Source organism: Oncorhynchus masou, chromosome 13 (assembly GCF_036934945.1).
Source record: "Oncorhynchus masou masou isolate Uvic2021 chromosome 13, UVic_Omas_1.1, whole genome shotgun sequence".
Lineage (NCBI taxonomy): Eukaryota > Metazoa > Chordata > Actinopteri > Salmoniformes > Salmonidae > Oncorhynchus > Oncorhynchus masou.
In genome coordinates, this window is record NC_088224.1 from 78,329,186 (window position 1) to 78,343,659 (window position 14,474).

Sequence of the window (14,474 nt, forward strand, 5' to 3'; positions counted from 1 at the left end):
CTCTCTACTGTATATAGCCTCTCTACTGTATATTGCCCTGCTACTGTATATAGCCTCGCCACTGTATAAGGCTTCGCCACTGTATATAGCCCCGCTACTGTATATAGCCTCACTACTGTATATAGCCCCGCTACTGTATATAGCCCCGCTACTGTATATAGCCTCACTACTGTATATAGCCTCGCTACTGTATATAGCCTCGCTACTGTTAGAGCCTCGCTACTGTTATAGCCTCGCTACTGTTACAGCCTCTCTACTGTATATAGCCTCGCTACTGTATATAGCCACGCTACTGTATATAGCCTCGCTACTTTTATAGCCTCGCTACTGTTATAGCCTTGCTACTGTTATAGACTCGCCACTGTATATAGCCTCGCTACAGTATATAGCCCCGCAACTGTATATAGCCTCGCTACTTTTATAGCCTCGCTACTGTTATAGCCTTGCTACTGTTATAGACTCGCCACTGTATATAGCCTCGCTACTGTATATAGCCTCGCTACTGTTATAGCCTCGCTACTTTTATTGCCTCGCTACTGTATATAGCCTCGCTACTGTTATAGCCTCGCTACCGTATATAGCCTCGCACTGTTATAGCCTCGCTAGCCACGCTACTGTTATAGCTGCTACTGTTATAGGCTCGATACTGTATATAGCCTCGCTACTTTTATAGCCTCTCTACTGTATATAGCCTCGCTACTGTATATAGCCACGCTACTGTTATAGCCTATAGTCTCTACAGTATATAGCCCCTCTACTGTATATAGCCTCGCTACTGTTATAGCCTCGCTACTTTTATTGCCTCGCTACTGTATATAGCCTCGCTACTGTTATAGCCTCGCTACTGTATATAGCCTCGCACTGTTATAGCCTCGCTACTGTATATAGCCACGCTACTGTTATAGCCTCGCTACTGTTATAGCCTCGATACTGTATATAGCCTCACTACTTTTATAGCCTCTCTACTGTATATAGCCTCGCTACTGTATATAGCCACGCTACTGTTATAGCCTCGCTGCTGTTATAGTCTCTACAGTATATAGCCCCTCTACTGTATATAGCCTCTCTACTGTATATAGCTCTCTACTGTATATAGCCCAGCTACTGTATAGCCTCTCTACTGTATATAGCCACTCTACTCTATATAACCTCGCTACTGTATATAGCCTCTCTACTGTATATAGCCCCGCTACTGTATAAAGACTAGCCCTGCTAGTGTATATAGTCTCGCTACTGTATATAGCCCCGCTACTGTATATATCCTCGCCACTGTATATAGCCCCGCTACTGTATATAGTCTCGCTACTGTATACAGCCTCTCTACTGTATATAGCCCCGCGACTGTATATAGCCCTGCTACTGTATATAGCCTCTCTACTGTATATAGCCTCGCGACTGTATATAGCCTCGCTACTGTATATGGCCTCTCTACTGTATATAGCCTCTCTACTGTATATTGCCCTGCTACTGTATATAGCCTCGCCACTGTATAAGGCTTCGCCACTGTATATAGCCCCGCTACTGTATATAGCCTCACTACTGTATATAGCCCCGCTACTGTATATAGCCCCGCTAGTGTATTTAGCTACTGTGTATATAGCCTCGCTACTGTATATAGCCTCGCTACTGTTAGAGCCTCGCTACTGTTATAGCCTCGCTACTGTTACAGCCTCTCTACTGTATATAGCCTCGCTACTGTATATAGCTACTGTATATAGCCACGCTACTTTTATAGCCTCGTATATAGCCTCGCTACTGTATATAGTCCTCGCTACTGTTATTGTCTTGCTACTGTAGCCTCGCTACTGTTAGAGCCTACTGTTATAGCCTCGCTACTGTTACAGCCTCTCTACTGTATATAGCCTCGCTACTGTATATAGCCACACTACTGTATATAGCCACGCTACTTTTATAGCCTCGCTACTTTTATAGCCTCGCTACTGTATATAGCCTCGCTACTGTTATTGTCTCGCTTCTGTATATAGCCTCGCTACTGTTATAGCCTCGCTACTGTATATAGCCTCTCTACTGTATATAGCCTCTCTACTGTATATAGTCTCTCTACTGTATATAGCCTCTCTACTCTATATAGGCTTGCTACTCTATATAGCCTCTCTACTGTATATAGCCCCGCTACTGTATATAGCCTCGCTACTGTATATAGCCTCTCTACTGTATATAGCCCCGCTACTGTATATTGCCTCTCTACTGTATATAGCCTCTCTACTGTATATAGCCCTGCTACTGTATATAGCCCCGCTACTGTATATAGCCTCGCTACTGTATATAGCCTCTCTACTGTATATAGCCTCTCTACTGTATATAGCCTCTCTACTGTATATAGCCTCGCTACTGTATATAGCCTCTCTACTGTATATAGCCCCGCTACTCTATATAGCCTCGCTACTGTATATAGCCTCTCTACTGTATATAGCCCCGCTACTGTATAAAGCCACGCTACTTTTATAGCCCGCAACTTTATAGTCTCGCTACTGTATATAGCCTCGCCACTGTATAAGGCCTCGCTACTGTATATAGTCTCGCTACTGTATATACCCTCACTACTGTATATAGCCCCGCTACTGTATATAGCCTCACTACTGTATATAGCCCCGCTACTGTATATAGCCCCGCTACTGTATATAGCATATATAGTCTCTCTACTGTATATAGTCTCACTACTGTACTATATAGCCTCTACTGTATAAGAGTCTCTACTGTATATAGCCTCGCTACTGTATATAGCCTCTCTACTGTATATAGCCCCGCTACTGTATATAGTCTCGCTACTGTATACAGCCTACTGTATATAGCCCCGCCTGTATATAGCCCTGCTACTGTATATAGCCTCTCTACTGTATATAGCCTCCTACTGTATATAGTCTCGCTACTGTATATAGCCCCGTTACTGTATATAGCCTCGCCACTCTATAAAGCCCCGCTACTGTATATAGTCTCGCTACTGTATACAGCCTCTCTACTGTATATAGCCCCGCGACTGTATATAGCCCTGCTACTGTATATAGCCTCTCTACTGTATATAGCCTCGCGACTGTATATAGCCTCGCTACTGTATATAGTCTCTCTACTGTATATAGCCTCTCTACTGTATATTGCCCTGCTACTGTATATAGCCTCGCCACTGTATAAGGCTTCGCCACTGTATATAGCCCCGCTACTGTATATAGCCTCACTACTGTATATAGCCCCGCTACTGTATATAAGCCCCGCTAGTGTATATAGCCTCACTACTGTATATAGCCTCGCTACTGTATATAGCCTCGCTACTGTTAGAGCCTCGCTACTGTTATAGCCTCTACTGTTACAGCCTCTCTACTGTATATAGCTGTATATAGCCACGCTACTGTATATAGCTACTCGCTACTTTTATAGCCTCGCTACTGTATATAGCCTCGCTACTGTTATTGTCTTGCTACTGTATATAGCTGCTACTGTATATAGCCTCGCTACTGTTAGAGCCTCGCTACTGTTATAGCCTCGCTACTGTTACAGCCTCTCTACTGTATATAGCCTCGCTACTGTATATAGCCACGCTACTGTATATAGCCACGCTACTTTTATAGCCTCGCTACTTTTATAGCCTCGCTACTGTATATAGCCTCGCTACTGTTATTGTCTCGCTTCTGTATATAGCCTCGCTGCTGTTATAGCCTCGCTACTGTATATAGCCTCTCTACTGTGTATAGCCTCTCTACTGTATATAGTCTCTCTACTGTATATAGCCTCTCTACTCTATATAGGCTTGCTACTCTATATAGCCTCTCTACTGTATATAGCCTCTCTACTGTATATAGCCTCTCTACTCTATATAGCCTCGCTACTGTATATAGCCTATCTACTGTATATAGCCCCGCTACTGTATATAGCCTTGCTACTGTATATAGCCTCTCTACTGTATATAGCCCCGCTACTGTATATAGCCTCGCTACTGTATATAGCCTCTCTACTGTATATAGCCTCTATACTGTATATAGCCTCTCTACTCTATATAGCCTCGCTACTGTATATAGCCTCTCTACTGTATATAGCCCCACTACTCTATATAGCCTCGCTACTGTATATAGCCTCTCTACTGTATATAGCCCCGCTACTGTATAAAGCCACGCTACTTTTATAGCCCGCAACTTTTATAGTCTTGCTACTGTATATAGCCTTTTTACTGTATATAGTCTCGCTACTGTATATAGCCTCGCCACTGTATAAGGCCTCGCTACTGTATATAGTCTCGCTACTGTATATACCCTCACTACTGTATATAGCCCCGCTACTGTATATAGCCTCACTACTGTATATAGCCCCGCTACTGTATATAGCCCCGCTACTGTATATAGCCTCACTACTGTAAAGAGTCTCACTACTGTATATAGCCTCGCTACTGTATATAGCCTCTCTACTGTATATAGCCCCGCTACTGTATAAAGCCACGCTACTTTTATAGCCCGCAACTTTTATAGCCTCGCTACTGTATATAGCCTCGCTACTGTTATAGTCTCGCTACTGTATATAGCCTCTCTACTGTATATAGTCTCGCTACTGTATATAGCCTCTCTACTGTATATAGTCTCGCTACTGTATATACCCTCACTACTGTATATAGCCCCGCTACTGTATATAGCCTCACTACTGTATATAGCCCCGCTACTGTATATAGCCTCTCTACTGTATATAGTCTCTCTACTGTATATAGCCTCACTACTGTATAGTGCCTCTCTACTGTATATAGTCTCTCTACTGTATATAGTCTCACTACTGTATAGAGGCTCACTACTGTATATAGCCTCACTACTGTATATAGCCTCTCTACTGTATATAGCCTCACTACTGTATATAGCCTCACTACTGTATATAGCCTCGCTACTGTTATTTTTAACTGTCCCTTTACTGTTGTTTTTACTTCTTTACTTACCTATTGTTCCCCTACACTTTTTATTTTTATTTTTTACAAATTGCACTGTTGGTTAGAGCCTCTCAGTAAGCATTCCATTGTAAGGTTTGTATTCGGCGCACATGACAAATAAACTTTGATTTGATTTGACTTGATCCCCACAGTGAAGCATGGTGGTGGCAGCATCATGCTTTGGGGTTGTTTTTCATCGGCAGGGACTGGGAAACTGGTCAGAATTAAAGGAATGATGGATGGCGCTAAATACTGGGAAATTCTTGAAGGAAACCTGTTTCAGTATTCGAGAGATTTGAGACTGGGATGGAGGTTCACCTTCCAGCAGGACAATGACCCTAAGCATACTGCTAAAGCAACACTCAAGTGGTTTAAGGGGAAACATTTAAATGTCTTGGAATGGCCTAGTCAAAACTCAGACTTCAATCCAATTGAGAATCTGTGCTATGGACTTAAAGTTTGCTGTACACCAGCGGAACCCATCCAACTTGAAGTAGCTGGAGCAGTTTTGCCTTGAAGAATGGGCAACAATTCCAGTGGCTAGATGTGCCAAGCTTATAGAGACATACCCCAAGAGACTTGCAGCTGTAATTGCTGCAAAAGGTGGCTCTACAAAGTATTGACTTTGGTGGGGTGAATAGTTATGCAAGCTCAAGTTTTCTTTTTTTTTTGGTCTTATTTCTTGTTTGTTTCACAAGAATAAATATTTTGTATCTTCAAAGTGTTATGCATGTTGTGAAAATGAAATTATACAAGCCCCCCCAAAATAAATGTTTATTCCAGGTTGAAAGGCAACAAAATAGGAAACATTTGAAGGTGGTGAATAATTTCGCAAGTCACTGTATCCTCACCGCCAGCCCACCTTCATCCCCAGAGGAAACACATGCACACACACACACACACACACACACACACACACACACACACACACACACACACACACACACACACACACACACACACACACACACACACACACACACACACACACACACACACACACATATAACGGTGAGGGACATATTTTCAATAGAGATGGTCTTCATATGTCTAGGTCGAAAACAGTCTCAACTGCTCTGTGCATTGAGGCTTTTAGAGAGGTTCTGGGATGAAGGACTTTAGGTGTTGGTCAAGAGCCTCTAGAGGGAGTTGTTGGTCCAGGCCATCTGAACATCACATCATGTTTCATAGACAGCACACTCGTAAGGACAAGTTGTCCCTCTTTAGTGGTACAGTACATTACAAATGAATATCGCTGACGTACACAAAGCCTACTGTGAAGCCTACCTGCTCCAGTTTCCAGTGGAACTCTGCAGGTCTGAAGGTGTCCACCAGGGTGAAGTCTCTCCGGAGCAGAAAGACCAGACGACAGTTATGGACGTAAAGGGAGTAGTGGTGTCTGTTCATCTCTGGAGAGGGGATGAAGAAAGAGAAGAGGGCGTAAATGTAACACACCTTCCCTAAAATTACCACAACCTTTGAATTAAGACCCCTTCTCTTAAGTGAAGATAAACCCATTCTTGTCAGTAGACCACACCCATTCAATGTTCCTGCCCCTCTCCACACAGCCCTTCCCACTTTACTTATCTCCCAGCCACACCACTCTCTTCCCTCCTACCTTCCCTCCCCTCTTCTCACCTGTCTTATCAGAGTTGCAGAGCAGGGTCTCTTTCTCCGCCCTCAGTCCAGGAGTGGGTCCATGCTTCATCCACGTGGCGATTGTGAACTGATCCGTCAGGTTCTGTGGTACCATCTGGTCAGGAATCTTTGCTGCTTGCCGCCCGTCAAACCGGAAGATGAGGTCGCTGTCCCGCCCACTGTCTGTCACAAGGGACGCAGTCCAATTGGTGGAGACGCTGGGAGCAGGGAGAAGGTCTGTGCTGCCCGACGAGGCCCCTGGGTAATTGTTGCCGTGGGAACAGATAAGGAAGCACAACAACACAGGACTGTAAATACCAATCAACACAGATATACAGATGGTTCAGACTGACCTTGGCTATGACTTATGAATAAGCCAGAGGCCCAGGCTTAATGTGTAAACGATGTTCAGAGATTGATAGTGGATGTGACTATTGATTTGTGACAAATTAAACAGTCTTTCAAAGGTAGGAGTGGATGAGAGTCATCAGAAGCCATGGCCATGCATAGAGTACATACTGCTTAATCTACCTCAATGCATAGAGTACATACTGCTTAATCTACCTCCATGCATAGAGTACATACTGCTTTATTTATCTACAGCCATGGATAGAGTACATACTGCTTTATTTATCTACCTCCATGGATCTAGTACATACTGCTTAATCTACCGCCATGCATAGAGTACATACTGCTTTATTTATCTACAGCCATGGATAGAGTACATACTGCTTTATTTATCTACCTCCATGGCTAGAGTACATACTGCTTTATTTATCTACCTCCATGGATAGAGTACATACGGCTTTATTTATCTACCTCCATGGATAGAGTACATACTGCTTTATAAATCTACCTCCATGCATAGAGTACATACTGCTTTATTTATCTACAGCCATGGATAGAGTACATACTGCTTTATTTATCTACCTCCATGGATAGAGTACATACTGCTTTATGTATCTACCTCCATGGATAGAGTACATACTGCTTTATTTATCTACCTCCATGGATAGAGTACATACTGCTTTATTTATCTACCTCCATGCATAGAGTACATACTGCTTTATTTATCTACCTCCATGGATAGAGTACATACTGCTTTATTTATCTACCTCCATGCATAGAGTAATACTGCTTTATTTATCTACCTCCATGGATAGAGTACATACTGCTTAATTTACCTCCATGCATAGAATACATACTGCTTTATTTATCTACAGCCATGGATAGAGTACATACTGCTTTATTTATCTACCTCCATGGATAGAGTACATACTGCTTTATTTATCTACCTCCATGGATAGAGTACATACTGCTTTATTTATCTACAGCCATGGATAGAGTACATACTGCTTAATTTACCTCCATGGATAGAGTACATACTGCTTTATTTATCTACAGCCATGGATAGAGTACATACTGCTTAATTTACCTCCATGGATAGAGTACATACTGCTTTATTTATCTACCTCCATGCATGGAGTACATACTGCTTAATTTACCTCCATGGAAAGAGTACATACTGCTTTATTTATCTACCTCCATGCATAGAGTACATACTGCTTTATTTATCTACCTCCATGCATAGAGTACATACGGCTTTATTTATCTACAGCCATGGATAGAGTACATACTGCTTTATTTATCTACAGCCATTGATAGAGTACATACTGCTTAATTTACCTCCATGGATAGAGTACATACTGCTTTATTTATCTACCTCCATGCATAGAGTACATACTGCTTTATTTATCTACAGCCATGGATAGAGTACATACTGCTTTATTTATCTACCTCCATGCATAGAGTACATACTGCTTTATTTATCTACAGCCATGCATAGAGTACATACTGCTTTATTTATCTACAGCCATGCATAGAGTACATACTGCTTTATTTATCTACCTCCATGCATAGAGTACATACTGCTTTATTTATCTACCTCCATGGATAGAGTACATACTGCTTAATTTACCTCCATGCATAGAGTACATACTGCTTTATTTATCTACAGCCATGGATAGAGTACATACTGCTTTGTTTATCTACCTCCATGGATAGAGTACATACTGCTTAATCTACCTCAATGCATAGAGTACATACTGCTTAATCTACCTCCATGCATAGAGTACATACTGCTTAATCTACCTCCATGCATAGAGTACATACTGCTTTATTTATCTACAGCCATGGATAGAGTACATACTGCTTTATTTATCTACCTCCATGGATAGAGTACATACTGCTTAATCTACCGCCATGCATAGAGTACATACTGCTTTATTTATCTACAGCCATGGATAGAGTACATACTGCTTTATTTATCTACCTCCATGGCTAGAGTACATACTGCTTTATTTATCTACCTCCATGGATAGAGTACATACGGCTTTATTTATCTACCTCCATGGATAGAGTACATACTGCTTTATAAATCTACCTCCATGCATAGAGTACATACTGCTTTATTTATCTACAGCCATGGATAGAGTACATACTGCTTTATTTATCTACCTCCATGGATAGAGTACATACTGCTTTATGTATCTACCTCCATGGATAGAGTACATACTGCTTTATTTATCTACCTCCATGGATAGAGTACATACTGCTTTATTTATCTACCTCCATGCATAGAGTACATACTGCTTTATTTATCTACCTCCATGGATAGAGTACATACTGCTTAATTTACCTCCATGCATAGAGTACATACTGCTTTATTTATCTACAGCCATGGATAGAGTACATACTGCTTTATTTATCTACCTCCATGGATAGAGTACATACTGCTTTATTTATCTACCTCCATGGATAGAGTACATACTGCTTTATTTATCTACCTCCATGCATAGAGTAATACTGCTTTATTTATCTACCTCCATGGATAGAGTACATACTGCTTAATTTACCTCCATGCATAGAATACATACTGCTTTATTTATCTACAGCCATGGATAGAGTACATACTGCTTTATTTATCTACCTCCATGGATAGAGTACATACTGCTTTATTTATCTACCTCCATGGATAGAGTACATACTGCTTTATTTATCTACAGCCATGGATAGAGTACATACTGCTTAATTTACCTCCATGGATAGAGTACATACTGCTTTATTTATCTACAGCCATGGATAGAGTACATACTGCTTAATTTACCTCCATGGATAGAGTACATACTGCTTTATTTATCTACCTCCATGCATAGAGTACATACTGCTTAATTTACCTCCATGGATAGAGTACATACTGCTTTATTTATCTACCTCCATGCATAGAGTACATACTGCTTTATTTATCTACCTCCATGCATAGAGTACATACGGCTTTATTTATCTACAGCCATGGATAGAGTACATACTGCTTTATTTATCTACAGCCATTGATAGAGTACATACTGCTTAATTTACCTCCATGGATAGAGTACATACTGCTTTATTTATCTACCTCCATGCATAGAGTACATACTGCTTTATTTATCTACAGCCATGGATAGAGTACATACTGCTTTATTTATCTACCTCCATGCATAGAGTACATACTGCTTTATTTATCTACAGCCATGCATAGAGTACATACTGCTTTATTTATCTACAGCCATGCATAGAGTACATACTGCTTTATTTATCTACCTCCATGCATAGAGTACATACTGCTTTATTTATCTACAGCCATGCATAGAGTACATACTGCTTTATTTATCTACAGCCATGGACAGAGTACATACTGCTTAATTTACCTCCATGGATAGAGTACATACTGCTTTATTTATCTACAGCCATGCATAGATTACATACGGCTTTATTTATCTACAGCCATGGATAGAGTACATACTGCTTTATTTATCTACCTCCATGCATAGAGTACATACTGCTTTATTTATCTACCTCCATGCATAGAGTACATACTGCTTTATTTATCTACAGCCATGGATAGAGTACATACTGCTTTATTTATCTACCTCCATGCATAGAGTACATACTGCTTTATTTATCTACCTCCATGCATAGAGTACATACGGCTTTATTTATCTACCTCCATGCATAGAGTACATACTGCTTTATTTATCTACCTCCATGCATAGAGTACATACTGCTTTATTTATCTACCTCCATGCATAGAGTACATACTGCTTTATTTATCTACAGCCATGGATAGAGTACATACTGCTTTATTTATCTACCTCCATGGATAGAGTACATACTGCTTTATTTATCTACCTCCATGCATAGAGTACATACTGCTTTATTTATCTACCTCCATCCATAGAGTACATACTGCTTTATTTATCTACAGCCATGGATAGAGTACATACTGCTTTATTTATTTACCTCCATGGATAGAGTACATACTGCTTTATTTATCTACAGCCATGGATAGAGTACATACTGCTTTATTTATCTACAGCCATGGATAGAGTACATACTGCTTTATTTATCTACAGCCATGCATAGAGTACATACTGCTTTATTTATCTACAGCCATGGATAGAGTACATACTGCTTTATTTATCTACAGCCATGGATAGAGTACATACTGCTTTATTTATCTACAGCCATGGATAGAGTACATACTGCTTTATTTATCTACAGCCATGCATAGAGTACATACTGCTTTATTTATCTACAGCCATGCATAGAGTACATACTGCTTTATTTATCTACAGCCATGGATAGAGTACATACTGCTTTATTTATCTACAGCCATGGATAGAGTACATACTGCTTTATTTATCTACCTCCATGGATAGAGTACATACTGCTTTATTTATCTACAGCCATGGATAGAGTACATACTGCTTTATTTATCTACCTCCATGGATAGAGTACATACTGCTTTATTTATCTACAGCCATGCATAGAGTACATACTGCTTTATTTATCTACAGCCATGGATAGAGTACATACTGCTTTATTTATCTACAGCCATGCATAGAGTACATACTGCTTTATTTATTTACCTCCATGGATAGAGTACATACTGCTTTATTTATTTACCTCCATGGATAGAGTACATACTGCTTTATTTATTTACCTCCATGGATAGAGTACATACTGCTTTATTTATCTACAGCCATGGATAGAGTACATACTGCTTTATTTATCTACCTCCATGGATAGAGTACATACTGCTTTATTTATCTACAGCCATGGATAGAGTACATACTGCTTTATTTATCTACAGCCATGCATAGAGTACATACTGCTTTATTTATCTACAGCCATGGATAGAGTACATACTGCTTTATTTATCTACCTCCATGGATAGAGTACATACTGCTTTATTTATCTACCTCCATGGATAGAGTACATACTGCTTTATTTATCTACCTCCATGCATAGAGTACATACTGCTTTATGTATCTACAGCCATGGATAGAGTACATACTGCTTTATTTATCTACCTCCATGGATAGAGTACATACTGCTTTATTTATCTACAGCCATGGATAGAGTACATACTGCTTTATTTATCTACCTCCATGGATAGAGTACATACTGCTTTATTTATCTACAGCCATGGTAGATGAAACAAACAGAACACCATGGTAATGGAAAGAAAGAAGGGATGGCTGAAATTCATGCTGTTTTCAGTGTTAATAATGAGTGATAATTCCCCACACAGCCAATCAGACAGGCTGTTACAGCGGAGAAGAGACTGTTGTTATGTGGTCCTTTCACAGGAAAACAAACCGATCCGTCAGAACATTAAATCAATGAATCCTCTCTCTCACTTTCTCTCTCTCTCGCTGTCTGTGTTTTCAACGCCCACTCCATATCTTCTTGAAAAACATAACTCTGGCCTGGTCAAAGTGCTCCTCTGCAACGCTAACATACCCCGACTAACATACAGCGCAATTGACTTGTGTGCCCTCACTCCCACTGTAACAGAGTAGGGCCTAAGTAATGCCTTATTATACATGTTTATAACACAGCCATTACATGGTGACAGTAGTACCTCCAAAACCCAGCAACACTCCAAATAGACCACATGATACAATATGACCCATCGCTCTGGTATATCTGTTCATCCAGATAGACAATTGAAACATGCATCTGTTCGTTTTCCACTAATAACAGGACATCGGCGCATTAATTCATGTTTTTTTTCCTGCCTGTCTGTAATGTCCTGTTTCTCCCCGCCTGCTATTCATGGCTTTGTAGAGGTTCTGACTTGCAGTGATTAGATTCTGGGAGTAAATAGATGCGCGGAGGCTTCCCTCCCTCAGTTCTCCCTCTCCGCAGCCCTGCCACCGCCGCCAAGCACAGCCCAACATTCTGTTTGCAGATGTCTTTGTACATTATCTCAAATTGATTGTGCTTTAAAAAAGCAATTACAATGTATTCTATTTGGTATCAGTTAATGACTATGGGAGGCTTTGAAAAGGCTCTTTAGCGGTGAACCATGCTTATAGAGGGAACTGGGTGGGAGAGGGGGAGGGAGTTATGCATTCAGATAAGGGTCTAGGGAGTTTAACTGGTGTTCTTATTAAGAGTGTTGTAGGCTATTGACTGGCATTGGGCTAGTCATTTAGGGGGTTTCAGTCTGATGATTTCTGGAGTGGCTCTGTTCTGTTATGCAACGAATCTCTAATTGTAAATCAAGTGAAATACATTGACTTAACCTATGACCATTTATAGAGAAATATGTATCCCATGAGGTACGTACCACAGAGTTTCTGCAGAGACTTCTCAGAGTAGGTCTCCCGGTCGCAGCCCTTCCCAATATGGCTGGTCTGTAGCTCCACCATGGTCCTCACTGAGGAGAGAGGCCCTCCACACGTCTCCAGATGCATCTTGGGAAACAACTGCTTGCTGCCTGTGCCTGGCTCATAGTCTACTCTTTTGTTCCAGCCTAGGAAAGTCAGAAGACACAATGGTTAGGGGTGGGGGAGTGTGTGTGTGTGTGTGTGCGTGTGTGTGTGTGTGTGTGTGTGTGTGTGTGTGTGTGTGTGTTTGTGTGTGTGTGTGTATGTGTGTGTGAGAGAGAGAGAATGAGAGAGAGAAATAAAGAGAGAGAAAGAGAGTAAGAGAAAGAGATAAGAGAGAACAACAGTCAGTGGTGGAGAATAAGAGACGTGGAACCAGGAAGAGAACTAGTGTCAGTGTGATCTTGGATGTGAATATACGGTCCTTCGAACTGGAGAACCGAAAATTGCATTGTCTGAAGATTTTCACAATGTATGGTTTTGTGTCCATTCCTGCCTTGTAGGTCCCCAATAAAAAGGCACCAGCCCATTTCAGAGCTTTATGCAGTCAATAAAGTGTCTAATAATGAGAATCAATGGCGCTTTCCACTGTACAGTATTGTGCTCACTAAATCACTGTGACGTTAGTAAAATGTAGAGTGTTCAGCCAGACCTGCTCGCTCACAGTGCTCATGGTGGGCTGTGTGCATTTGTAATGTCTATTCTGCAGTGTGTGTAACTATGAAAAATAGGCAGCCAGAGAGAGGCAGGCTGAAAGAACCATGCAGGCAGAGCTGAACAGAAACACTGACTGGATAAGAAGGGAAACAGCCTGTCGCTGCCCTGTGGACTGTTAAATCTGTCACGTTCACTTCCTCACACACAACCACGCACTCCCTGCGCTCGTTAACACACAACCACACACTCCCTGCGCTCGTTAACACACACACACACACACACACACACACACACACACACACACAACCACACACTCCCTGCGCTCGTTAACACACAACCACACACTCTCTGCGCTCGTTAACACACAAACACACACACACACACACACACAAACACGCACGCACGCACACACACACACACACACACACACACACACACACACACACACACACACACACACACACACACACACACACACACACACACACACACACACACACACACACACACACACACACACACAGCTGTTTGTTGTTGTTTTACTT

The 14,474-nt window shown here is 41.2% G+C and overlaps 1 protein-coding gene across 1 annotated transcript in view; it reads right to left on the reverse strand.

Annotated features, from left to right (window-relative positions):
• LOC135553107 (calsyntenin-2-like) overlaps positions 1 to 14,474 on the reverse strand; it is a 509,523-nt gene that overhangs the window by 112,677 nt on the left and 382,372 nt on the right. Inside the window, exons 6-8 of the mRNA XM_064985212.1 lie at positions 13,233 to 13,418; positions 6,557 to 6,814; positions 6,206 to 6,327 (exon numbers count right to left, since the gene is read on the reverse strand). Of these exons, the coding sequence (XP_064841284.1) occupies positions 6,206 to 6,327; positions 6,557 to 6,814; positions 13,233 to 13,418 (566 nt within the window). The remainder of the gene's footprint in view (positions 1 to 6,205; positions 6,328 to 6,556; positions 6,815 to 13,232; positions 13,419 to 14,474) is intronic.